The sequence below is a fragment of the Pelophylax lessonae genome, assembly GCF_965119305.1.
Source record: "Pelophylax lessonae genome assembly, chromosome: 1".
NCBI classification, from domain to species: Eukaryota; Metazoa; Chordata; class Amphibia; order Anura; family Ranidae; genus Pelophylax; species Pelophylax lessonae.
The window spans coordinates 238,382,759-238,409,938 of NC_138768.1; the positions used below are offsets into that span (position 1 = coordinate 238,382,759).

Below are 27,180 nucleotides of genomic sequence, written 5' to 3' on the forward strand. Positions count from 1 at the left end.
TTCGGATGATCCCATTCCTCTCTAATCTTATTACCAAAACATTTGGGTAAGGGAAAAACCTTCGCCGTCTTGGTAGGCTTACTAGTACCAAAGGGAATTTCCATCTCGGTTACCTCTGCCGGTGTAACCTTAAGTCTTAAGGTTTCACAGACAGACAGACGATTTTGCTGTCTTACGTCCAGGCCACTTTTTGCGATTCGGCGCTGTGCAACTTTAACTGACAATTGCGCGGTCGTGCGACGCCATACCCAAACGAAATTTACGTCCTTTTTTCCCCACAAACAGAGCTTTCTTTTGGTGGTATTTGATCACCTGTGCGATTTTTACTTTTTGCACTATAAACAAAAAAAGAGCGTTTATTTTGAAAAAACAACAATATTTTTTAAATTTTTTTTATATGAAATTCCCCCCAAATAAAATGTAAAAATCAATTTTTAAAATTTTTGGCCAATTTGTTTTCTGCTACCTAGGTTTGGTGAAAAAAATCACGATAAGCGTATTTTGATTGGTTTGCGCAAAAGTTATTGCGTTTACTAAGGGAAAGATTTGTCATTTTTAACGAGTAATGGCGGCGATCTGCGATTTTTTTTGCGGGACTGACATTGCGGCGGACAGATCGGACCCTTGACTGACATTGACACTTTTGGGGGTACCAGTGACATTACTGCAGTAATCAGTGCTATATATATGCACTGTTACTGTAAAAATGACACTGGCAGTGAAGGGGTTAATTTTATTGGAGAGGGAGGGGTTAATGTATGCCTGGTGCTCACTAACGTGTGGGGGGGAGGTGACTGAGAGACAGAAGGACAGATCGGATGTTCAGCTATGCTGAACACTCCGATCTGTCAGTCCCTGTCACTTAGGAGATCCGCCCGCTCTGTTTACACAGGCGGGCGGATCTCCTCACTCGATTCCCCGACGATCGGGGAAGAGCGGCGGCGATCGCCGCTGCTCCTCCCCTGGCCCGACTCCCGCTGTGAATGAAAACAGCGGGAGCGCGCCTCCGGCAGCGCGCGAGCGCCGCCTACAGGGGGAGGAGTCCAGCGACGTAGGTCTACGTCGCTGGACGGGAACGAGCCACTGTGCCGCAGTAGCAGCACAGTGGCTGGGGGTAAAGTGGTTAAAAGAAAACTGGAAACCACCTTCAGAAGGAAGGACGGATCAAGGCGAGGTACCACTTTATCCCTTTGAACCACCAGATAGGGAGAGCGACAGGACAACAACGCCAGTTCCGACACCCTGCGCGCAGAACTAATGCCCCCAGGAAGGCCACCTTCAGTGATAAGGCAAGTAGGGGAATCTCCCGAATACTTCAAAATTAGGTTTCTGGAGAACCGACAGCACTAAATGAAGGTCCCAGGTGGAAACAGAGGTTTTATCGGAGGTGCCAAATGTCACACCCCCTTGATAAAATTACGCACCAGGGAATGGATGGTTAATGGCCTTTGGAAGAAAATTGCGAAGGCCAAAACCTGACCCTTGATGGTACTCAAGGCCAATTTTTAATCAACTCCCTGTTGAAGGAACGCCAATAACCGGGCCACCGAGTATGAGCGAGGGGGAAACCCAAGAGACTCACACCACGCAATATACGACTTCCACGTACGATGATAGATCTTCCTAGAAGTCGCTTTCCTTGCTTTAAGCAGAGTGGGAATTACTGAAGCAGATCCACTGTCCTTCAGCACCTGGCTTTCAACAGCCAAGCAGTCAAAGCCAGCGACTAAAGCAGGATGGAAGATTGGCCCCTGAGATAGAAGATCATCCCTGAGAGGAAGTCTCCAAGGAGAGCCTGCGACTAGCCTGGCCAAGTTGGCTTACCATGCTTGGCGAGGCCAGTCCAGAGCCTCAAGGATGACCGGAATTCCCTTCTGCCTCGATCCTGCAAAGATTGGCAGCAACATGAAAGGAGAAAAAGCATACATCAGCCGATACTGACCCCACAGGGCCATCAGTGCGTCTGTGGCGTCTGCCAGAGGGTCCCGGGAACAGGGCACAAACCTCTGCACTTTCCTGTTGATCAGAGACACCAACAGAACTACATCTGGAGTGCCCCAACAAAGGTAAAACTGCCGGAACACAAATTTTTACACCCACCCATCAAAGGATGCCTGCCACTTCCAAGGCCACTTTTGGTGCCCCCTTGGTGATTGACGTAAGCCACGGCCGTGGCATTGTCCAGTTGAATGCGCACTGGACAACCCTGAAGGTACTCCAGTGAACTAAGCAAAGCTTGATTGCTCCCAGCTCCAGAACACTGATCGGTAACCTGGACTGTTCCAGGGACCAGACTCCTTGAGCAGAAAACCTGCCGAGAACACCTCCCCACCCGGACAGACTGGCATCTGTGGCGACAATTGTCCAATATAGAGGAAGGAAGGATTTTCCTTGTTTGAGCATCAGGGACCGAAGCCACCATATCAGTGACTCCCTGGTCACCTGGATCTGATTGTCCAGGGAATTTGGATTCTTGTTCCATTTGAGAAGGGTTTCCTTCTGGAGATTCTCGTGTGGAATTGACTGAAAGGGACCACCATCAGTCCCAGAACTCATACATGTCCGAAGGGACGACCATTTGCTGGACAGCAATAGCTGAACGCAGTCTGGAGTTTTTCCCCGGAGGAAGAAACACCCTGGCTGAGGTGTCCAAAGTCAGGCCCAGATAGTCCAGTCTCATGGAAGGGACCAGGGACGCCTTCTGAAGGTTCAGAATCCACCCGAACTTCTCCATGGTTCTCATGGTGATCTCCAAGTTTGTCACCAGCACCATGGGGAGAAGCAGATAGTCCAGGTAACCCAGGACAGATATCCCCCACTGGCGTAACAGCGCCAGGACCAGAGCCAACGACTTTGTGAAGACAAGCAGAGGCGAGTCCAAACCCTAACGCCACAAACTGATAGTGATCCTCTCCGATGGCAAAGCGAAGAAACAGTTGGTGTCCAGCACATATTGGGATGTGAAGGTAGGCATCTTTGATGTCTATGGAGGCCAGGAAATCCCCCTGATGTAGGGAAGCCACCACCGTATGAACAGATTCCATCTTGAATTTTTGAACTCACACAAAGCAATTTAGTGCCTTCAGGTCCAGGATTGGACGCACCTCGCCTTCCTTCCTTCCTGGGGACCGTAAACAGATTTGAATAAAAGCCCTAAAAACATTCCGCACACAGAACCGGAACTATTACTGCTTGTTATACCAGGTCCTGTAGGCAATCCGGGGACAGTCTCACATTGGAAGGGAAGAACCTTACCGGCAGGATGGATCGAAACTTGATCTTGTAACCAGACCGTATGACCTCGTGAACCCATTTAATTTGTATCCTGGATAGCCACAGGTCCGGGAACCGGCAAAGATGTCCCCCCCCCCCCCATCCCAGATACGGTTGAGGGCACACCTTCAGGCCGAAGGGGCCTTGACCACAGATCTGGAGAAACTCGATTTCTGTTTGCCAGACCAGGGTCCCTTGGAACCACTCGAGGGAGCCTTGAAGGACTTTGCCTTATCGACTGACCCTGAGGGATGAAACCCCGGTCTTAGTGCAGACCCCTCCAGGGTGTACATATTGCGGGCCACAGACTTTCTATCCGCCGGATCCCTAAAGGACAGGGAATCCTCCACTGGGATCATGGTAGCTGTATTCAGTCTTAAGACTGGAGGGTCCACCGTCGGTGGCACAGTACACTTTTGTACAAGGGTCTTCTCAAAGAGGTAGCATCTAGCAATCCACTTGGGCACCTCAGGGGAACGCTTTGGGCGGTCCCATTCTTTTTTGGCCATGTTGTCAAAATACGTGGGAAAAAAAAAAGAAAAAAAACGTTGCCACTCTGGATGGCTTGTGAGTGCCAAACGTAACCTGCACATCAGTCTCGTCCTCCATTTTTTTTTCTTGCGTGGTGGTGGAGGTAGAGATGTCATCCTCACTATCAGAGGAGACAGAGCGAGGTAGTAGACCCGGCAGGGAGACCCACACCTGCAGTGGCTGAATCAGATTCAGAATCTGCCTACCCCTGCCTCATCCTCTGCACGTGTCTGCAGTGATCTCGATCATCAGAAAAAGACCTGAGTGCCAGCACTAGGGTATAGGGAGGGGCTCCACCACCAAAAAACACATCTAGAGACTACAAAAACAGGGCTGCCAGTGAATGTCATTGGGAATCCACCACAAAATGGCTACTGGGTGTACAAACATGGCCACTGATCCTCCAGAGCACATGGGCTACAAGAAAATGGCAGCCCCGTGTGGCATGCGGAGCTTCTGAGGGCCCTCAAGGGGATCCTCCTCAACGGGATCGACAGGTAGGGGGCCCTGGGAGTTACAGGTGAATCCCCCCGCAATCGATCTTCCATCTCCACACCCACCCTCGCCCCCACCATCGCCCTAACGCCCTGTCCCAGCCTCCGTGAGTAGTGGTCAGGATCCCATAGTCCCAGTAGTGAGGGGGGGCAGGTAGGGGGGGTGCGTGACAGGACAGAGGAGAACCCGGGGTTGTGAGGGTCCGACCATCCTAGGGAGGGGCCCGTGTCCACCCCAAAAGCTGCCAGGGGGAAGAGGGGGGAACATTTTCTCACCATACCAGGAACATGCGGGCGCCATCTCCTGACAGAACCCCTCTCTACCAAAGTGGGGGGCTGTCAGCCAATAGGAACGCTGCGACTCGGGCCTAGACCCAGTCGTATGCGACCTGGCAAGAAGTTTAACTCGCGGGGCAAGTCCCCATCCGATGGGACTAGGTCAAGGCTGACCTACCGCAGAGCTCGGGTCTGCGCGCGCTCACTTGCCGGCTGGGGTGAACACTGGATCTATATATCCTGCCCATCACCCAGATCCAGCTCAGTTGCTTGTAGATCTCACAGGAAAAAAAAAAAAAAAAAAAAAATCAGGTGAAAAAGCTAACTAGGGGATAAAAAAAAAAAAAAATAAAAAAAACTTACCAGGACCAGAGATCCCAGCAAGGAACTAGGTCCTTACTCCTGACTAGGCAGATTAAAACTGACATCCTATAGCAGGGAGAGAGGGTATACCCCCCTGGGACTGCCCATAGGCGTAGCCAGAATCTTTCTGCCTAGTGTCCTACTCCTGCAGGGGGCAATATAACAGAGACTGTGTCCGTCAAAATCGAGAAAATGGCTTTTGCAGGCAACGAAAGAGTGCCAAGTGGAGGCCCCACACGCAAGGCAACAATGCTAAAATCCTCAGGCATAGTCATGCAGTTCTAAAAAACCACAACATGATGCATTTAAAAAAGATAAAGCAATCTGTGCTCTTCCAATACAGCAGAACATAGGGTACTAATGGATCTAGGTCCGAAGACAACATTTTGTAATGGCACTTGATTTGCTACAATTTCAATAAGCACCAAGAAATTTGAATTTATATAGGATCTAATACTGCACACTATGCCTTACGTGGAAATCATGGGCCCAGTGGCCAAACTAGATTTTTTATACTTTGTGAACCCTACTGCACCTGTAAACAAATGGTCCGCGTTCCTCAACTCTGGGCTTCTCTCCTAAAAGGACTTCTTCATGGTTCACCACTTCAAAGAGGTAGATGGACATAAAGAAAGGCACTGGAAGATCCCTCCACATTTCATAAGCAAACCCACTGCTTGGATCTATCCGGACATTCTGCAAAATATGGAAATAATTCAAGATTAGAGTTCCATTAAGATCATAATCAAAAAGGGGGGGGGGGGGGTTAGAGAAGAGAAGTGAGCGCACGCACACACACACACACACACACACACACACACGCATCAGCAGACAGGCAAAATAAATTGAATCAGTGTCACATTTAGACTACAACAAGCAAGTGAAAAGCTTTTTTTCTTGTTGCCATGGGTTTGCTGCACAACTTTGTTCTGATTTTCCTTACCACAAGAAATAGGACATTACTTGCCAGCATTTTCTCTTGTGCAATATGTTGTTAGGTCAAACAAAAAAGATACTTCCATACACAGAGCAGTATTAGGCTCGGTTTCCACTAGTGCGACTTGCTGTGCGACTTGACATGTCAAAAGCCATTTGTTTCAATCTGGCCCGTTTTCACTGCCGCGACTTGAGTTGCGGCGACTTCAAAAAGTAGTTTGTGCACTACTTTTGGGCCGACTTCAGTGTAACTTCCCTCTATAATGAGGGACAAGTTGCACTGAAAGCCACAAACCACTTTCTCTACTAAGTCGCGCTAGAAGTAGCACGACTTCGTAGCCACGGTAGTGGAAACTGAGCCTTGAAACCAACAGCAAAACATATTGCAGTCCTTGGATATGATGAAACAGTTTCTTTAGGCTTTTTTTTATCCCCCTTCCATTTCACCTGATGATCCAGCCAGTAACAACTCCTGTATAAAGGGTGTCTTTTGGACAAAGTAGTAAAACCAACACCTTTGGACAGAACCATTGTTAGTCTGGGGAGAAGGTAGTTTTAGACTAGCAGCTTTAGATGGACCTCACAAATTAAAGCCAAACTTCAGCTAACATTTTATAAGCAGTTACAGCAAACTAACTTTTGTAAAGCATTTTATCCCCAAAAGTGAAAAGCAGAGTGCCACTCAAAGTGGAACTTCCGCTTATCTCCCCCAACCCCCCCCCCCGGTACTTACCACAAATGGAACTTTGAGGGGGAGCAGGTACCCGTTTGACAGGTACCCTGCCCCACTTCCATTGGACCTTGCTGCAGCGAGGTATGTCAGAAGTTCGGCCCCCTCCTCACTCTGCTTCCAGGCCAGGAACTTAGCGCAGTGCGCTTTACACATGCGCAGTAGGGACCCGGCCGTGAGGCCGCAAGGCTTCGCGGCCGGGTCCCCTTACCGGCCAATGGAAACATTGGCTGCAGTGCTGACATTGCTGGATTCCAGGGCAGGTAAGTGTCCTACATGTCTTGCAGGATAATTCCATGGGTCAGATGGTGAACGCACAGACAACAATGCGGTACTTGACCTACTGATTGCCAACAATACAGACCTGATCACGGATATAGAAATATGGGGCAACTTGGGAAACCGTGACCATAGTCAAGTAGTTTCAGGAAAAAATGGGAGTGCTTCAAGAACCTACTAAACAAAGGGATTGGCCAGTGCATGCCAAAGGGGAATAAATTTAAAATGGCAAAAGGAAATCCAGGGTGGCTAAACTCCGACATAAAAATGCATATTAATACTAAGGAAAAGGCATTCAAAAAATACAAGGCTGAGGGGTCATTGGCAGCATTCCAACAGTATAAAGAGTGCAATAAGAAATGCAAAGGCGAAATCAAGGCGGCTAAAATAGAACACGAGAGACCTAGCGGAAGAGTAAAAAAAAAAAAAAAAAAAAAAAAAAAAAAAAAAAAAACAGAAATTCTTTAAGTATATAAATAGTAAGAGCGAGACCAGAACACATTGGCCCCATAAAAGACGATGAAGGGAATCTGGCCACAGAGGACAGAGAGAAGGTAAAAGTGTTAAATAATGTCTCTTCAGCCTTCACAAAAGAATTGGGGGGCTACACTAACCCAGCTTGTAATGCTAAATTAAAATACACCTCAGAAAAGGACCCCCATGGTTAACAGAAGATAGACTTAGCACTTCGCACTAGAGAAACTTACATAAAATCACTGGGACCGGATGGCTTGCACCCGAGGGTTTCTTAAAGAACTCGGCCAGGTGATAGCCAGACCTTTATTCTTGATCTTTACGGATAGTCTACAGATGGGAATGGTGCCAGCTGTTTGGAAAAAAGCCAACGTGGTACCAATATTTAAAAAAAGAGCCAAGATATATCCCGGGTAACTATAGACCTGTCAGCCTAACATCAGTAGTCGGCAAGATTTTGGAGGGGATGTTAACGAACTATATACAAGACTTTAGTAATGAAAAACGGTATTAGTAGTAATCAGCATGGATTAATTCGTTCTTGCCAGACCAATCTATTAACCTTCTACGATGAAGTGAGCTGCCACCTAGATAAAGGAAAGCCTGTGGATGGGGTGTATATGGACTTTGCAAAGGCATTTGGCACAGTTCCCCAAAAATGCTTACTGCACAAACTAAGGTACATAGGTATGGATCATAGGGCGAGTACCTGGATAGAGAACTGGTTCCAGGGGAGAGTCCATAGGGCGGTGATAAATGGAAAGTATTCAGATTGGGCAGGCGTGGAAAGTGGGGTCCCCCAAGGATCTGTCCTGGGACCAATCCTGTTTAATGTATTCATAAATGAACTTGAAGAGGGGATACCTAGCAAAATCTCGGTATTTGCAGATGATACTTAACTAAGCAGGTCAATAACTTCTATGCAGGATGTGGAAACCTTACAAGCAGACCTGAACAAAATAATGGGGTGGGCAACTACATGGCAGATTAGGTTTAATGTTGAAAAATGTAAGGTAATGCACTTGGGTGTCAAACACGAACACAAGCTACTCGCTAGGAGGGGGAACCTCTGGGTGCATCCAAGATGAAAAAAGGACCTGGGGGTCCTAGTGGACAACAGGCTTGGCAGTGGCATGCAATGCCAAGCCGCTGCAAGCAAAGTCAACAGAATACTGGCATGTATAAAACGGAGGATTCACCCCAGAAATAAAGAGATTATTTTCCCACTTTACAAGACTCTTGTCCGGCCGCATCTGGAGTATGCTGTCCAGTTCTGAGCACTGGTCCTCAGGAAGGATGTGCCGGTACTGGAGAGAGTCCAGAGAGAAGGGCAACAAAAATAATTAGGGGGAATGGAGGACCTAAGCTATGAGGAAAGACTACAAGCATTGAACTTATTCTCTCTGGAGAAGAGATGCTTGAGAGGGGATATGATATAAATTTACAAATACTGTACTGGTGACCCTAGCGTAAGGACAAGCGTTTCAGAGAAAGGTAATACAATAAGACACGTGGCCACTCACTAAAACTAGAAGAAAACCGGTTTAACCTTAATACGTAGAGGGTTCTTTACTGTCAGAGCAGTTGGGATGTGGAACTCTCCCGCAAGCAGTGGTATCAGCAGGGAGCATCGATAGTTTCAAAAAATGCTTAGACGGTCACCTCAAAGACCACAATATACAGGGGTATGCAAAGTATGGTAGGTTAAACTGGATGGACTGATGTCTTTCAACCTCACTAACTAATGTAAAAGTCAGCAGCTACAGCATATTTTTGGAGTGGGAGGCTGAAACACCACTTTAATAAAAGCGGACCAAAGTAGGGGGGGGGGGGGTCACTGTAATCTCCAAACTTAGCATAGGTCCATATGAATCAAAGACTGAAAAGAAAAAAATCAAACTGCACATTATAGGCTTACAAAATGTGTATATGGAAATATTGTGCTTCGTCTTACAATATAGGCACCTGTAAGAGCAAATAAAAGTCTCATAGTCCAGTGTGCAGCAAGTTGTGAATTCAGTAACAACTCAAAAAAACAGGGAAGAGGCACAGAGACACTGGAACATGCACATGGCATTACACTTCAATTGGCATTACACTTCAATTGTCCCTATGAAGAGAAGGCTGGTTCAAACTAGCCTGCTAATGCAGGCTAGTGTCTGTTGAAAAGTCTGGCAGTAGGCAGTGTGCATTTTAGCACATGTGGTATATTCCTCTCACACACCATACTGGAATTGACCATGTGATAAATGGGTTGCTGAACGATACTGGAAATTGACTACGTAAGGTTAGTGGCAAAAGGGAGGTCCCCCTTCCCATTGGTGGAGGATTCCTTTATAAGTCTGCACTGTGTTGATCACATGCCTAGAAAGGGGTCCTGAACATTTTCTATGTGAACATACAAGAATAAAGAGCTTTGCACTTTGAAACCAACTTGGTGGTATGTTGGCAACAAAGAATGCCCATTTTAGCAAAAATCGCACAAATTACTTTATTTGAAGTGTCACACAGGAAAACTACATTCATTTCACAGCAGAGTAGTGCAATCTGGTGCCATCCAGTGTGCTGTGATTTTACGCACATCACACCAGGGTTGCAGTATGAAATGGGACAAAAAACAAAGGGTTAGCTATGTCTCCCAACGATGATCTGTGCGAATATGGAAATAGAAAAATTGTAAAGTGATTCATTTTTTTTTTTTTTTAATTGCATACACAGTGAACTGGACAGTGATGTGAATACCAATGTCCCTGTCAATGATACAATTCATAGAAACTACATCACTAGAAGCAGCTATGACTGCAGGAAGACATTTTTAGGGTCCATGTACACACCTGAAAAAACACGAAAACCACTGGCAGAGAAAAAAAAAAAAAAAAAGTGTCATAATGGCTCACATGAAGATTGCACATGTCCATGCCTATCCCATTTGTGTTTAAGTGTTTCTCGCTCTCTCCTCACCCCGAAAACATTCCCCTCTACTCAATTTTCACTATTATCCTTTTGCATTTTAAAATGCTGAACGTGCCTAAGCGTTTATGCCTGTCAAACCTTTTTGCTGCCCAAAAAAATAAAAAAAATGCCAATCACCTTTATAAACAGCATTTTTTATGGCCAGTGTGCATGAGGCCTTCAGCCAAGTGTTTAAACAAAGGAAATTCTGTAAATGACTTAAAAGCAAAATTGATACGTGTTGAGTCCCCTAGAGCACTCTACTGTCAAGTGCAAGGACACGTATATGTCACAAGGAAAAGGACCTGTACCTTGAACACCATGGGGGATGGGAGTGGTAACTGAATTCCTCTTCTAAGGGGGGGGGGGGGGGGGGGGGGCGCGCATTAACCCCCATCACTAGAAAACACTTGATTGACAAGATACATTTAGGGTGACCATTTTCGAATACCTGAAATACCATTCTACTATGGAGAATCAACATTCCACTTATCTAATCTCTGGTGCTTGTATCTGACATTACAGAAAGGAAGTAACTGCCACCCATCAACTTTTTTACACATACCCGTGATTCACATTGTGCATAAGGCGTTTCTATGCCAAGTGTCAATTATAATTTATTGTACAGAAGACAAGCACTTCTTTATTCTTTCTGTAATCTGCAGTGAAAGCTGCTGATTTGATAGCTACCAAGGACCCATCTATCACACCATTTCTACACCCACTTTAGTGTATTTGGTTTTCCTCAAGCTCCGCCTATTCACACCATATAAATTTTGGCTTGCCAGAATAAAAAAAAAAAAAAAAAAAAAAAAAAGAAGGACATCCGTGGCAGCCTTAGCAAGACTCTTGGCAGGCGTTGCCTGTTCACACATCTTGATAGTGGCTGCGGAGTGGATTGCACAGGGGGTCCTGTGAGTCTTGGGCCCATATTTTTGCCTGAATTCGGACCTGAAACTGAGCCAAATTCATCCCCAAAACAGAACAGGGATGCAGCGGATCACTGCTGTGAGCTGCAACCAATTTAAGTGTGAACCCAGCCTAAAGCTTCCCACTGTGCCTACATTTCCCAGTGTCCAATGATACAGCACCCCATAGGAATAAAAAAAAAAAAAAAAAAGTCTTACTCGCCTGCTTATACTGGGATTGCAGCAAAGGACTTGAGAAATCTTTCAGTGATACAATTCATATTGGGAGTATGACTTACCCCTCCTCCAACTTGTGTAGCTCCCTCCTAGGTAGGTGCTAGATAGGAGAGTATAGCTTTTGCTCTGTCTACCTATCAGAGGAGCAGCAGGTAAATTCTATATTGCTCAGTGCTTAACAGGGAGCAGGATCTGAGTTAGATCTGTGAGTTAGGTCTGCTCAATGTGAGATTCATCTGGTCTGGGGGGGGGGGGGTGTCCCCACTGGTCCAATGGGGAGGTACACTGGAGAGAGGACGAAACCTGGCCAATGGTTACACGGCTTTGACACAGCCCCAGTGACTGGCACAGACTGGTTGTCTTGGTGCATTGTGGGCTGTGGTATAAAAGCCAGGAGCACATGTGCCCGGGGTCTTTGGCTGGTGAGCAGAGTCCCCGAAGGTGGGTGGCAGCTGCCTCCTTCTGCAGCAGTTGGTGTATGGTTACAGGCAGTCGGCCTGGTGAGTCAGAAGGAAGGAGCTGAACCCAGAGGTCCAGGAGAGCTGACTAGAGTGGTTGAGACCCTGGAAAAACAGTATTGCGAGTAAAGGGGATTGTGTCTAAGGGCCTGACCAGGAAGGGGGCCACCCCAGAGTAGAGTAGTCAGCGGACAGGGGTCAGCTGGTGGAGTGAAAGGGGTGCTAGGCGAGTACCCTAAAGAGAGCTTGCAAACAAGTCTTGTGTTTAGAGACTCAGTATCTACAATTCATCTAGTCGCAAGGTGAAATCGCAGCCTGGCTGCATCTCCAGATAGAAGTCCTCAGAATTGTGAATAGTTCAAGTTCCAGAGTATCCCACTCTTCCCTTCTCCCATCCCTATTTAAAATAAACAAAAACAACCCCTAGACTGTTCATTGACTGAGCCTGAAAGTAAAGTGTTAAGTTTCTGCATGCAGTTGCTACCAGTAACCCAGAGGGACCGAAAAGGTGAGAAATTCAGCAGCCCTCAAGGGGGTAGTGCTACACTTGATATAGGCTCAGCTGCTTTGTTGTAACTCCTGTCACTCCTCCACAGCACCAGAGATTTATAAAGATGGTGGGTAAAGAAACCTGTGACTAAATAAGGGGCTCGGCTGCTTTTTATAAAACTTATGTAACTCTTGCAGACCACTAGAGAGATCTATAAAAAAAACAAATTGGTCAAGTAGCCAATAGCGAAACTAAAACTATGGGATGTATGGACTACAGATTAAGCACTATACACATACATACTATAAATCATTTTCCACACAAAATTAGAATATCAAAAAGTTAATTTCAGTAATTGAATTCAAAAAGTGAAACTCAATTTATATAGATGCATTACACAGTACTATATTTCAAGCATTTCTCTCCTAATTTTGGGGATTATGGTTTACAGCTAGTGAAAACCCAAAATTCGGCATCTCAGAAAATTAGATTACAAAAGATCAATAAAAAAAAAAAAAAAAAGTTTAAAATCGAAATGTTGGCTTACTGAAAAATATGTCCATGTACAGTATAGTACGCACTTAATACTTGGTCAGGGCTCTTTTGCATGAATTAATGCATCAAAGCGGCATGGCGGCGATCAGCCTGCGGCACTGCGGAGGTGTTATGGAAGCCCAGGTTGCTTTGATAGCAGCCTTTAGCTTGTCTGCATTGTTAGGGCTGGTGTCTCATCTTCCTCTTGAGAACACCCCACAGATTCTCTATAGGGTTTAGGTCAGGTGAGTTGGCTGGCCAATCAAGCACAGTGATACCATGATCATTAAACCAGGTACTGGTACTTTTGGCAGTGCGGGCAGGTGCCAAGTCCTGCTGGAAAATGAAATCAGCAACTCCATAAAGGCGGTCAGCAGAGGGAAGCATGATGTGCTCTAGAATTTCCTGGTAAAGGGCTGCGCTTGACCTAAACTCCATTGAGAATCTGTGGGGTATTGTCAAGAGAAAGAATCTGTGGGGTATTGTCAAGAGAAAGATGAGACCCCAGATGCAACAATACAGACGGAGCTGAAGACCGCTATCAAAACAACCTGGGCTTCCATAACACCTCAGCAGTGCCCCAGGCTGATTGCCTCCATGCCACGCCGTATTGATTTATGCAAAAGGAGCCCTGACCAAGTATTGAGTGCATACTTTTCAGAAAGCCAACATTTCTGTATTAAAAACACTTTTTTTATTGGTCTTATGTAATATTCTAATTTTCTGAACTACTGAATTTTGGGGGTTTTACTAGCTGCAAGCTATAAATCAAAATTAAAAGAAATGCTTGAAATAAATCACTCTGTGTGTAGCATACATAAAATATGAATTTTATTTTTTTGAATTCCTGAAATAAATTAACTTTTTGATATTCTAATTTTCTGAGATGTATATATTATTAAAAATATAATAAACTCATGCTCAAAATGCATATGAACCTCAACAGGTTTGCCCAGCACCAGAACACAATGCTAACCAAGAGTAGCAAACTAGACTCGAACATATTACAGTTAACTGCTGAATTTATCAGGTCAAAGAGGAAAAAAAGATCCTGCAAGCATCAGCAAGTTTCTCTAACCAGAGTTTACTTGACTGAAGACTGCACGTACTTTGCAAACACAGCAACAGAACAGTACAAAGTATATTGGGGAATTGAATTCTAATGTTGGCCAGATACAGACCAGACAGAACAAACGAACCTGCAATTAGAATCATTATAAAATTATTCATTAAAGATAAAGTGCATAAATGGCTAAAAGTTATAGGTCACAGAACAGCTCAATAAGCTAGTGGTTCTGCCAGGAATGTAGCCATCATTTCTTGCCTTATGACTTGGTAAAAACTCCACAAATGTCTATAAAATTTTCATTGTGGACACATTGATGCCAATGTTTGGCAGTAGGTGATTGATATATCACCACAAATGGATTTATTTATTTACCACACTAATCTTGGGATGGCCAGGATAAGCTTTGTGTGAACTGTCAAAAATCCCTCCCCCTGTACATCTATCTCTACTGTAGGAATCATGGAGCATTACTGTGGCTGGTTGTACATGATGGGTGGGCACCACTGCAACCTACACACCAGAAGTGTTTAGGAAATCAGCCATCTGCAGCTTGAATATATAAAAGTGAGAATATTACAGAGCCTTCAACACAACTTACTGGTATACAGAATACTCTGACATTTTACTGTCATCTTCGACTAGTTGGACAAATGCAAAGGGTCGCATTTACAATTTATGAAAATTTCTAGCCTTGGGCTTACAATGCCTGAGACACAAATTATGGAAACCGTTTAATGGCTTCTAAAGACCTGAAGATGGCGGGTCTCCAATGAGCCTACAAACTATAATTTTCTTGGAAACTTGCAGTGCATCCGGAAAGTATTCACAGCGCTTCACTTTTTCCACATTTTGTGATGTTACAGCTTTATTCCTAAATCAATTAAATTCATTATTTTCCTCAAAATTCTACAAAACCATACCCCATAATGACAACATAAAAAAAACAAAAAAAAAAACTTTGTTTGAAATCTTCATGGCTTGGTTTGTGCTGACAGGCACTAAAGAATGTCTGTAGACCTCCGAGACAGGATTGTATCGAGGTAAAGATCTGGGGAAGGGTACAGAAAAACTTCTACAGCATTGAAGGTCCCAAAGAGCACAGTGGCCTCCTGTGGCAAAACACAGGACGGAGGTTCACCTTCCAGCAGGACAATGACCCCAAACACTGCTAAAGCACCACTTGAGTGGTTTAAGGGGAAACCTGTAAATGTGTTGGAATGGCCTAGTCAAAGCCCAGACCTCAATCCAATAGAAAATATATGTGGTCAGACTTCAAGTTGGATGGTTTGCGCTTGTGAACAGCAATCTTTAAGGAGTTGGAGCAGTTTTGTAAGGAGGAATGGGCAAAAATCCCAGTGGTAAGGTAGCTCTACAAAGTATTGACTTTAGGGGGATGAATAGTTATGCACCCCCTGGGGAAGAGACCGTTCTCCCAGATCCAAGGTCTGCTGACAGTCCCCTTGCCAATTCCCTACCCCCAGAATGTGCACAGCAGAGAGGGCCGGAACATAGTTTCACCCACCTCAAAATACTGGCCACTTCCTGGGCTGCCAGGGCACTCTTTGCGCCCCCTTAATTGACATATGCCACACCCGTAGCATTGTCCAATTGCATCCGCAAAGGGTGTCCCTGCAGGCGATCCGTTTATTGAGACAGTCTGATTGCCCGAATTTCCAGGATGTTGATCGGCAGCCTGTACTCATCTAGAGTCCGAACACCTTGGGCCGAGTACACTCCTAAGACACCTCCCCATCTGGACAGTCTGGCATCTGTGGTGATCACAGTCCAATACAGGGGAAGAAAGGATTTTCCCAGACGAAGGGCCAGGGAGCGGAGTCACTATAGAGACTCCCTCAAACTCTGAGTCAACAGGATCAAATTGTTCAAAGACAGGGGACCCTTGTTACATTTGGTCAGAATCTCCCTTTGCAGAGGTCTGGTATGGAACTATGCAATATGGGACTGCCTCGAAGGTGGAAAGCATCACACCCAGCACTTGCATGCATGTCCTGAGCGATGACCGAGGGCTGGACAATAGGAGCTGAACCGCAGCCTGTAGCGTCAGAAGTTTCACCTAAGGAAGGAACACCCGGGCTGATGCTGAGTCCAGCGTCGGACCCAAGTAGTCCAGCTTGGTGGATGGAGTCAGGGCAGATTTCTGAAAATTTAGTGTCCATTCAAACTCCTGTAGAGTTTGCACAGTTATGTCCAAGTCGGCCTCTAGAGCAGAGGAAGACTGCACGCAGAAGTAGATCATCCAGGTAAACCAGTACCGCGATCCCCTTCTGTTGTAGCAAGGCCAAAACTTTTGTCAACACAAAGGGAGCTGAGGCGAGACCAAAAGGTACCACAAATGGATAGTGCTCCTCGCCCACGGCAAAACAAAGAAAAACGACATGTTGGAATACCAAGGTAAGCGTCCTCGAGATTGATAGAAGCCAGAAGATCCCCTTGATAAAGGAAAGCCACTACCGTGCGGATGGATTCCTTTCAAAATGTCTGAACTCGCACAAAGTGGTTCAGAGCCTTGAGATCCAAGATCGGGCGAACCTTGCCTTCCTTCCTGGGAACTGTAAACAGATTTGAATAAAATCCTTCAAAATGTTCCAACTCTGGAACCGGCACAAAAAACTCCTTGTGCTAACAGGTCCTGCATTGCCCTGTAGAGGCCCTGTAGCTGCTTGTGAGACGGGCATAAAAATTGGAAGGAAAGAACCTTGCTGGAGGCAAGGACCGAAACTCAATCTTGTAACCGAACCAACTCGTGAACCCATCTGTCCTGAATGAGTAAGGTCCACGGATCCAGAAAAAGGCAAAGACGTTCTCCCACTCCAGATGCGGGTGAGGGCGCCCCTTCAGGCTGATGAAGGCTTGTCCACGGAACCAGAAGTGCCCTTTTTGGACTTACCATTCCAGGGTCTCTTGGAGCCTACTGCAAAGTTACGGGTGGATCTCAAACCCTTTTCCTGCAATCCAGACGGACGAAAAGGGCGCTTGTGAGCAAAGAAGAAAGGATCACGTTTACGACGAGGCAACCTGTGGAAGTAATGTGCTCTTTACCTCCCTTCCTAGAAGTAGATTTTCTAGCTTTTACCAGCGTAGGAATTACCGATTCAGACACCCCTCTATTCTTCAGCACCTGGCTTTCAATAGCCAAGCTGTTTAAGTCAGCGACTGTAAAGCAGGATGGAAAACTAAGTCCTTGAGTTGACCGATCTTCTCTGAGAGGGATTCTCCAGGGAACATCAGCGACCAGCTGTATTAGGTCTGCATACCAGGACCGGCAAGGCCTCTAGGATGACTGGAATCCCTTCTGCCTCGATTCTGTGCAGAAGTCTCAGCAGAAGAGTTAGCAGGGGAAATGCGTACATAAGATACTGGCCCAAGGTAGCCACCAGAGCGTCTGGCGTTAGCCAGAGAATCCCGAGACCTTGCTACAAACTTCTTCACCTTCCTGTTGAGACAAGGCGCCAACAGGTCCACATCGGGAGTCCCCCACCAGAGACACAATTGATGAAATACCTCCTGGTGGAGAGACCATTCTCCCTGATCCAACGTCTGCCAAATGAGGTAGTCGGCCTGCCAATTTTCCACCCCTGGAATATGTACGGCAGGGATGGCCTGAACAAAGCATTCTGCCCACCTTAGAATGCTACTTTCCAGGCCACTAGGGCACTTTTGGTGCCCTCTTGATGGTTGACCTATGCCACGGCTATGGCATTGTCCGACTGAATCCTTACCGGGCACCCCTGCAGACGATCAAACCCTGATCGCCCGAATTTATATTATAATTTTATTGAACGGCAGACTGGACTCTTCACACAGTCCAAACCCCCAGAGCTGGATCCATACATTTATCAATCTGATTTGGCCCGATATAAGTGTTATTTCCCCACTTGGGTCATACATTTGTTCAAACTTCACAATTGTCGGCCAATATAAAAACGCACAGCAAACATTGACATTTTTATTTTTAGACAGACCCACGAAACGCGTCGAGTTTCCAATACAGATATATCCATTGTTCTGCTACACGGATGCTGTAATGTTGCCATCATGTGCAATTTGCTGCTATGCTGTTATTTTGTCAATTTATTTTATATGCTGTACATGTCTTGTAATTATGCTTATGGCTATGCATATATATTCATTGTATGATTTTACTCTACTAATAAATGTACTCTTTATGACTATTGTGGCAACCTCATATAAAGTCCCGCCTGGGCGACCGTTCTTGTCTTTCCAAAATTTAGGGATGGAGGTGTACACAATTGCAAGTGCTAGACCATGCTCTTTTACTAGGATCCATACCCATGACACCGCCCCACCCCGACAGGCTGGTATCCGTGGTGACCACCGTACAGTACAGGGGGAGAAAGGATTTTCAATGTCGAAGCGCCGGTGAGTGGAGCCACCAGATCAGAGAGCCTCTCGTACCCCGGCTCAACAGGATCAGATTGTCTAGAGCCTGTGGGTTCTTGTTCCATTTGGCAAGAATCTCCTTCTGTAGACACCTGGTATTGAACTGAGCAAACGGAACTACCTTGAAGGTGGAGACCATCAGGCCCAGCACTAGCATGCAAGTCCTGAGGGTTGATCGGCGGACCAACAGGAGCCATACTACATCCAGCAACTTCTAGAGTTTCGCCTTCGGAAACACCCTGGCTTAAGCCGTGTCCAGGGTCAGGCCCAGATAGTCCAGTTTGGTGGACCGGACCAGAACAGATTTTTGGAAATTCGGTTTCCATCCAAACTTCTGCAAGGTTCACACCAAAATGTCCAGATTGTCTTTCAAGGCATTTGGAGACACTGCTCGCAGAAAGAAGGTCCAGGTACCCCAGCACCACAATCCCCTTCGGGTCTTTACAAAGATTTTGGCCCCGGTGTTGGCGTTAAGGCAGAAGACCAGGGGTGAGACCAAAGGGTAATGCCACGAATTGATAATGCTCCTCCCCCACAGCAAAGCAAAGGAAACGCTGATGCGCGACATATATTGGTATATGAAGGTAAGCGTCCTTGATATCGATAGAGGCCAGGAAATCCCCTTGATGAAGGGATGCCACCCCCGTGCGAATGGACTCCATTAGAAATTTCTGATCCTGCACAAAAGTGGTTCAATGCTATGAGGTCCAGAATTGGACAGACCTTGCCTTCCTTCCTGGGAACAGTAAATAGGTTTGAGTAAAACCCCTGAAAGCATTCCGATTCTGGAACCGGTACAATGACTCCCTGTGAGAGCAGATCCTGTACCGCCCCAAGACGACCTCGTAAGTGATCTGGGGACAAGCTCAGATTGAAATTAAAGAACCTTGCCGGAGGCCAGGACCGAAACTCGATCTTGTAACCGGGCCGAATCAACTTGTGGACCAATTTGTCATGAATCCAGAAGATCCACGGATCCGGAAAGAAGCGAAGTCCCACCTCACTCCAGATACGGGTGAGGGCGCCCCTTCAGGCAGAAGTGGGCTTGTCTGCAGTCCCGCGGAGGGGCCCGCTCTGGACTTGCTACACCAGGGCAAAGCCACTGCAGGATTATGGGTGGATTTTGATCCCTGGTTCTTAGATCCCGAGGGATGAAAGGACCACTTAGGAGCTAAGAAAGGCCACAATTACCTCCAGTAAGACCTTTAATGATCTCTTTCATGGAAGCTCCGAACAAGTGGTCTCCTACAAAAGGGAGATCTGTCAATACCTTCTTGGAAGCCTGGTCCACAAACCAGTATTTCAGCTATATACGGCGAAGAGTCACCGCTGTCACAGACACCCTGCAGGCTAGGGGAGCCCCATCCAGAGAGGGGAGTCACAGATATACTGCAACCCATGGACAAATTGGTCCGCAAGGTCAGGTGGAGGTTGTCCCCCCTCCAAATCCTGGTGCAGCTTAGCCCATTTCCGTTAAGGTCTGGAAAACCAAGGTTATGCCGAAAACAGGCCACAGAATAGAACCAGCCACGGTTAAAAAAAAATAAAAAAAAATAAAAAAGTATTGGACCAGAGATCAAGCTCCATTGTCAAAAGGGTTCCAAAAGGACAGAAAGTTCTCCACCGGAAGAAGGGTGGCTTTATACAACCAGGGAACCTGAGAGTCCATCACAGGTGGTACTGTCAGTTTCTTTAGCAGGGACTCTGCAAAAGGATACCTTCTAGCAAAGCTCTTAGGGACCCCGATATTGTCAAAACAGGAGACAATCTAAAAAAAAGTTTCCCCGCACTGATACAATCAACGCATCCATCAGCGCTTTCTAATGTGGGACTGTAGAAGAGGACTCATCTTCATTATCCAAGCACTCCGGGTGCATGGACACAGACCCAGCCAATCCTACCTCAGAATCTGAGGCAGCAGGTGAAGGCGGAGGACGCTTTTTACCATTTTGAAGGGCCATATCTACTTGGACACCAGGGACTGCAAGACTGCCGTAATAGCAGACCCTGCAGCCTCAGAGGGGGTCAGGTGGCGACACGTGCTCCAGGGACTCCATGGGTTAACCTGGGGACTGCCAGCAAAAATTGTAAAAATTGCTGTAAAAAAAGCACCAACCCACTGCTGCACCAATGGCACCCCAAAACCTCTACAGCAGAAAGGAGGGAACCGTTTAACCCCCCACAGGGACTCCCAAACCCTTACTCAGATGCAGAGTGTCAGCCTGCATGCCATGAGGCGATCAAAGAGGAAGTTCATTGAACTACCACTAGAGTCCGTCCTCCCCCCCCCCCCAGCAACCACTCGATACCCCCACACAAAAGCAGCACGGACTTCCTGGGATGGGGGGGGGGGGGAACGAGACATGGATGAATGGGGGATGGTCCGCAGAGGGCCCCCGATAGTGAGGGGGGGGGCGTAATATGGGAAGGGCACTCGGGGGTCAAACCAACCCAGTGAGGGGCCCACGTTCACCTTGAGAAAACACCAAGGGGGGGAGGGGAAACAATCTTAGGAAGGAACGCCTGACCGGGTTGTACCACCACTTTGTCCCTGTGAACCACCAGGTAAGGTGACCGACAGGACAACGCAGCCAACTCAGACACCTTACACGCAGCAGTAATAGGGACCAAAAAAGGCCACCTTCTGGGACAGACTGAGCAAAGGAAGTTCACAAAAAGGAGTCTTTTGAAGTACCAACAGTACCAAATTGAAATCCCACGGAGGCACCGGGGATCGCACCGGAGGAAAAAAAAAAAAAAAAAACACGTGAACCACCTTCAACGGCCTTTGGAAAAATATCTCCAAACCGGAAATCTGGCCTTTGATGGTGCCCAGAGCCAAGTGTTGACCTACACATTGTTGTAGAAACTTCAACAGGCGAGACAGAAAAGGAAAGGGAAGAAAGGGCTGCCGTCATTGCCCCAGGGCAGACTGAGACCAAAGAGGGTCCCGCAGTTTCAGGGAGTGGGTCAGGTTGTGATACATGTTCCAGGGGCTCCATGGTTAAATTGGAGCCGCACTGTGCCCAAAAGAAAGTTTTTTTTAAAGAAAAAACCCCCTGCACACTGCTCAGAGCATCACACAGATCAGCGCACCTGTGGCGCTGTATATAGCAGAGGAAGGACTGTATACCCACAGAGACTCACCACCATGCACCCAGAGCTGGATCCAGAGCACCAAATAGCCTGCCACACTGCGATCAAAGGAAGAGGAAGCACTGACTGGAGACCCCTGTTGCACATCACCACACTTCAAGAAAATGGCCGGCGCATAGACTTTAATGGGAAACCCAAAACATGGCCGCCGGACTACACAAACATGGCTGCCAAGGCTGAAAACAACCATCCACGGCAAAATGGCAGCGCCATGCGGGACCCGGGACCCCAGGGAAGTAATAGCCCACCAAGGGGGGGAGCCCCCCCTACCGCAGTGCAATAAATGCAGGCACCCCCTAACAGGGAGCCACCAGCTGCTCACTCCCACTGTCTCCGACCTAGCACCATTGTAACAACCCCACCCAGAAACACTGTGTACCCCAAAGGGAGAGTAGGGGAGAGGGTTAGGGGCAGGGGAGAGGACCAATGCAGGGAGAACACCTCTAGGGAGAGAGGTGAAAACCATGAGGGGAGGAAGGACACGGGGGCCTACAATCCCCAGGAAGGGCCCACGACCATCCCAGCAATTCCCAGAGAAAAGAGGGGGGGGGAAGACACTCACCAAAAATTGCATTAGGCGGTCACCACTCCCGAAAGTCCACAGCACCATCTTGGAATAGGGGCGCTTCGGCCAGAGGTACGCTGCGACTGATCCTGACCAGGGCTATGCGACCTTGCGATGCATTTCTCTCCGGCCAGCCCCCGTCCAGTGGGGCAATGTTGTGGCCAACCTGGCACAGAGCTAATGTTTGGGTTGCGCTCACAAGCCAGACTGGGAAGGCTATAAGGCAGTGATGGCAAACCTTGGCACCCCAGATGTTTTGGAACTACATTTCCCATGATGCTCAGATACATTGCAGAGAGCATGAGCATCATGGGAAATGTAGTTCCAAAACATCTGGGGTGCCAAGGTTTGCCATCACTGCTATAAGGATTCAGGATATCCAGTGCATCGATCAGTCCAGCTGTTGATTGTTTTCTGTTCCTGTGTGAACTACAAAGCGAAAATAAAATATTCCATTTTTAAAAGGAAAAAAAAAGCATGGACCGCAGATCCCAGCAGGGAGTCAGGTCCTTACTCCTGACTAGGCAGAAAAAAAAAGCTGAAGTCCTATAGCAGGAAGTGATGGTATACCCCCTGGGACAGCCTTAGGGGCATCGCCAAAATTGTTTCTGCCTAGTCCTACTCCCGAAGAGAGCAGCATAAACCCAAGGGTCTAGAAGACATGGAGCTGTGTCCGTCAGTGAACGAAAGAGAAATTAACATTTTTGGTAAAGGATGAATTTACGCAATTGCACAGTAACCATGATATAAAACAAAGTTCAGAAATATTCCTTTATCTCATTGTTTAGCAAATCTATGTACAAACTGTATGATTGAATCGGTTCTGATATCGCTGTTTTACCAACCTTACAGCTTATTACAAAATCGGAAACCTTCATTTTGTTTGCAAATATTAAAGATTCTAACTACCAGCAAGAATGAATCCTTCCATTTCAAGAGCACCTGTCATTTCAGACCCATCATGGCAGCGCCTGTTAGCAGGCATCCACTCCCCTGCTGTTGCCACGTCCCTCACATTGTTGTGCGTCACTGCTATATAACCAGCTGTCCCATTAAAGTGAATGGGACTGTCTGGGAGTCCACAGACAGAGGTGAAGCCGCTGCGGGACAGAGCTGACAGTTGCTCTTGATTGAAATAGTAAAAACGGCTTGATTTAAATCCTATTGATTTAAATCCTGATTTAAAGCGACTGGATTTTAATTAAATCCACCCTGTGCCCAATCAACTGAATTTAATCACAAGTGGACTCCAATCAACTTGTAGAAACATCTTAAGGATGATCAGTGGAAACAGGATACCATCTGAGCTCAATTTTAAGTGTCATGGCAAAGGTGGTGAATGCTTATGTACATGTGATTTTATCTTTTCTTAATAAATTTGCAAAGATTTCAAACAAACGCGTTGTCATTATGAGGTACAGCATGTAGATTTGTGTGGAAAATAATAAATTTAATCCATTTTGGAATAGGGCTGAAAAAAAAAAAAAAAAAAAAAAAAAAAAGTGGAAAAAAGTGAAGCACTGAATACACAATTTGTTTAGATTCTGCATCTCTGGTACTTTCTGCTCTTAGTGTCATGGTGCTAGATTTATTGAATGTTTACATTGTGATGCCAACAGCAGCAATATCTGTGCTCCAGATTTGATTTATTTTACTTAAAAAAGAATAAATCTTGCATTGAGCACTTTATTAGGGGAAGGGGGTGTATAACAGAAAGCCTGTCACAGCTGGAGGGTGCACCCTTGCCCCTCCACACGCAGTGGCCTACATTTTTTAGTTAGTATTTGTATAGCATTTTCTCACAGTGGAGGTGAGACAGCCAACCTGGGTGCACGCCGTTGAGCTAATCTACCAACATGTTTTAGGAATGTGGGAAGAAATCCAAGTACCTGAAGGAAAGAAAGGCACAAGCATAGAACATGTAAACTTAATGCAGAAAATGGTTTTGGTTGGGATTTGAACCAGGAACACCAATGTTGCAGACCAGATGTGCAACCACTAAGCCACTGTGCTGCATTATGGCTCAGCCTGTCACTCACAAATGTTATCTTGAGCAGGGCATTTTCCACCCAAAAGGTTGATATAGGTATTGTTGGTTGGTAGAGAGCTGGACATGAGGTGTCGAGGCTATAGTTAGCTGCTACGATCTAATGCAGGGCCTAGCTCTACCTGATAGGACTGTATTACCACAAGATGAGACAGACTGAGCCAGACTTGTCTCTAACATAGTGGCAGGACTTTGCTTGGTCTGCAGTGCCTGCTTCACCCACAAATAGTCCTGACAAATATTTAGGCACCTGCCTCCCCATCAGCAACAGCTCTTAAACGGTACCCGAGCGCTTTTTTCTGTCACCATGGTGATGGGGGATTGTCTGAGAAATGCCAACACCTCATCCGCCCCAACAATGTCCAGGTCTACATGCCCACCAAACTCACATCTAGAAAGAAGTAGACCCCAAGGTCACAGAGGGTCCTTGTTCACCTACATAGTCTAAGTGGAACATTGCAAACTAAAGAATAATAAAGAAAGGTAATTTAAGCTATTATAGGCAAAGGTTAGATACTCTTCAAAATGCTGTTTTCAGTCCGTGTCCCCCATTAAGAAAATTCAAACCTCCCCCATTTGTCCAGGTGACCACTGTCACTGCAACAGACAAGGGGAAGCTTTAGCGTTGTCATCTTACAATGTTGCGTATGGGGAGAAAAGTTCTGGTGGCCACTGTTCTTAAGTGAGGGGAATTCTGGCTATACTATATAACAAGTTATTAAAAGCATAAGGCATACTTATTACACTGCAGTGGATCACACAACATACAGTAGATGTTCTCCAAGATTGGTTTATAGACTGGCACTATCAAATTGTGAAAAAAAAAAAAAGAAGATTGTGATTTTCAATTATCACAATTTCAAAAATAAAAAACATTTAAAAAAAGTCACTACCAATGTGTCAACCAATGTGTCAACCCCAAAGAAATAAAACAGGAGCAGCAACTCAGTAACCAGAGTACTGGAAGTGCCCAGACATAGCTGCCAGATACAGCACACTAGGGTAAGGAGGCTCAGCAACAGTGGCACCTCATCCCTCTGTTGACATAAATCTGTGCATTCCTAAGGGTCACCACCATCCCCCAGTTTTGGGCTTGCACAAAGCTTGGGAAAGCTGGTAGAGGTGGCAGACTACAGGGACATAAATAGGACTCATTTTCTTTGGCTGAACAAAGCCTGAGAAAATAGGTTTTCTCCACATCAGTCAAACCCTGGAGCCCCTCATGTGTATGCTAGAAGCCTAGGTGACAAATACACCATCCACAATCATGTCCATTTTGCATCTTTGTCTGGAGTTCAAATTCATTAGTCAACGCATTCGTTGTGTTGGAATTAAGTTGGCACCTAAGAGAAGTGCAGGTTTTGAGAAAAAAAATAATAAAAAAAAATTATACATACTCACTTTGTTGGTTACAGCAACAGTCTGATGCTGCATCTGTCACGTGTCATCTCGAAGACCAAGAACTGAGCGATCAAACACCACTGATCTTTCAGGCATTCGGTCTTTAGTAAGCAGAGAGCCAGTGGCCTTTGGTGATGGGGCAGAGCACAGAGCTGATGACTGCTCACAGGAGCGCCAGGCTGTTGAGAGGGCAGGAGCAGCTGAACCAACTGCTGAGGAGGACCTTTCAGAGACTGGACCGGCTGAACAACATTAGCAGAAAGCAGGTGCCGGCTATTGGCTGAATATGGGTCACAGGGGTGCAGAACACTGACCTACAGGAGGAGAAGTAGAAGAGCTTTGGCCCTACATCCCATTAATTTTTAATAGCACTCCAATGTGCTATAGAAACTAACCTGCATTCCAGTGAAAAACCTGATTTAATGAGTTACCATATGGTGTTAGATTTGTTGTTTTGTGTTGGTAGCCCATTCAAATAACTAGGCCACGTTTAACATAGCACACATTAATACACCAAAGTGGACTAGATAAGTAAATGGGCCCTAACAGTTCCTGTTCTAGGGTGGCAACATTACTCCTCCATAGACCGTACAGGGAACAAGTGTTCTCACCATAGGACAGATTTTTGTTACTAGTAGGATCCTCAGGTGTGAGGAAAAACTATATACAAAAGTCTACAATGTATCGATATACACATTAATTACAACACAGTGACATGAGTTTACATTTATTTCAATAGAAAAAAAATAAAATAAATAAGCCACTAGTGGCGCTTTTCCACTGCATGGAACCGTACCGGTTCGGCCTGCTTTTGTGCTTTTCCACTGCTGGTACCGCATGGTATAGGGTCGGAACGGTTCGGTACGGTATAGGTTTGCTTTTCCACTGCATGGAACCGAACGGTACGGTACGGCCCTGAAAAACAGTACCTACTCGATTGTGGTTCCAACAGGTACCAAACTGGTACCATATCCCACAATCCTTTGCATGCAGTCACTACTAGCCACTGATTGGTCAGAGAATCCCACCCACCCCGTTGTTATCCCACCCACTTAACTTAGTACTACTTTAGTGGAAAAGCAAACCTATACCATACCGTACCGAACCGTTCCGACACCGTACCATGCAGTGGAAAAGCAAACCAGGCCAAGCAGGGCCGAGTAGAGCCGAGTAGAGCCGACCTGGTACGAGCCGGTACTTGCAGTGGAAAAGTGCCATAGGTGTGGATAAGCCCTAAAATATGTAACAAACAGTTCTGAAGCAGCTATGCAAACAATGTTTAAGCTATTCAATAACAAAAAATTGAAGAGGGAAGTAAAGCTTTTTCAGTGCACATGATTTGTCAAACAGAACTCGGACTTAACCTTTACATCTAAATGGGATTTCAAAAATAAGCTTTGCAAGCAACTTTTTCTGTCAGCTGTTTATGAGTTTCCCCATTGTACATAGTCTAGTTAAAAAAAAAAAAAACCACCACACATACAGATCATCAGATCATCACTGGATCAACTACCCCTGGTGTCATTCCCTCTAAAAATTAGTATCCAGTTAGTTATATTTTGTGCATTTAGAAATGCATCGTTAT

General features: G+C 46.1%; 1 protein-coding gene across 2 annotated transcripts in view; it reads right to left on the reverse strand.

Moving 5' to 3' along the window:
- Nucleotides 1-27,180, reverse strand: part of SCARB1 (scavenger receptor class B member 1) — a 216,167-nt gene that overhangs the window by 104,150 nt on the left and 84,837 nt on the right. For both annotated transcript variants that reach the window (XM_082244085.1, XM_082244084.1), the window contains exon 2: nucleotides 5,473-5,633. In XM_082244085.1, coding sequence (XP_082100211.1) covers nucleotides 5,473-5,633 — 161 coding nt within the window. The remainder of the gene's footprint in view (nucleotides 1-5,472; nucleotides 5,634-27,180) is intronic.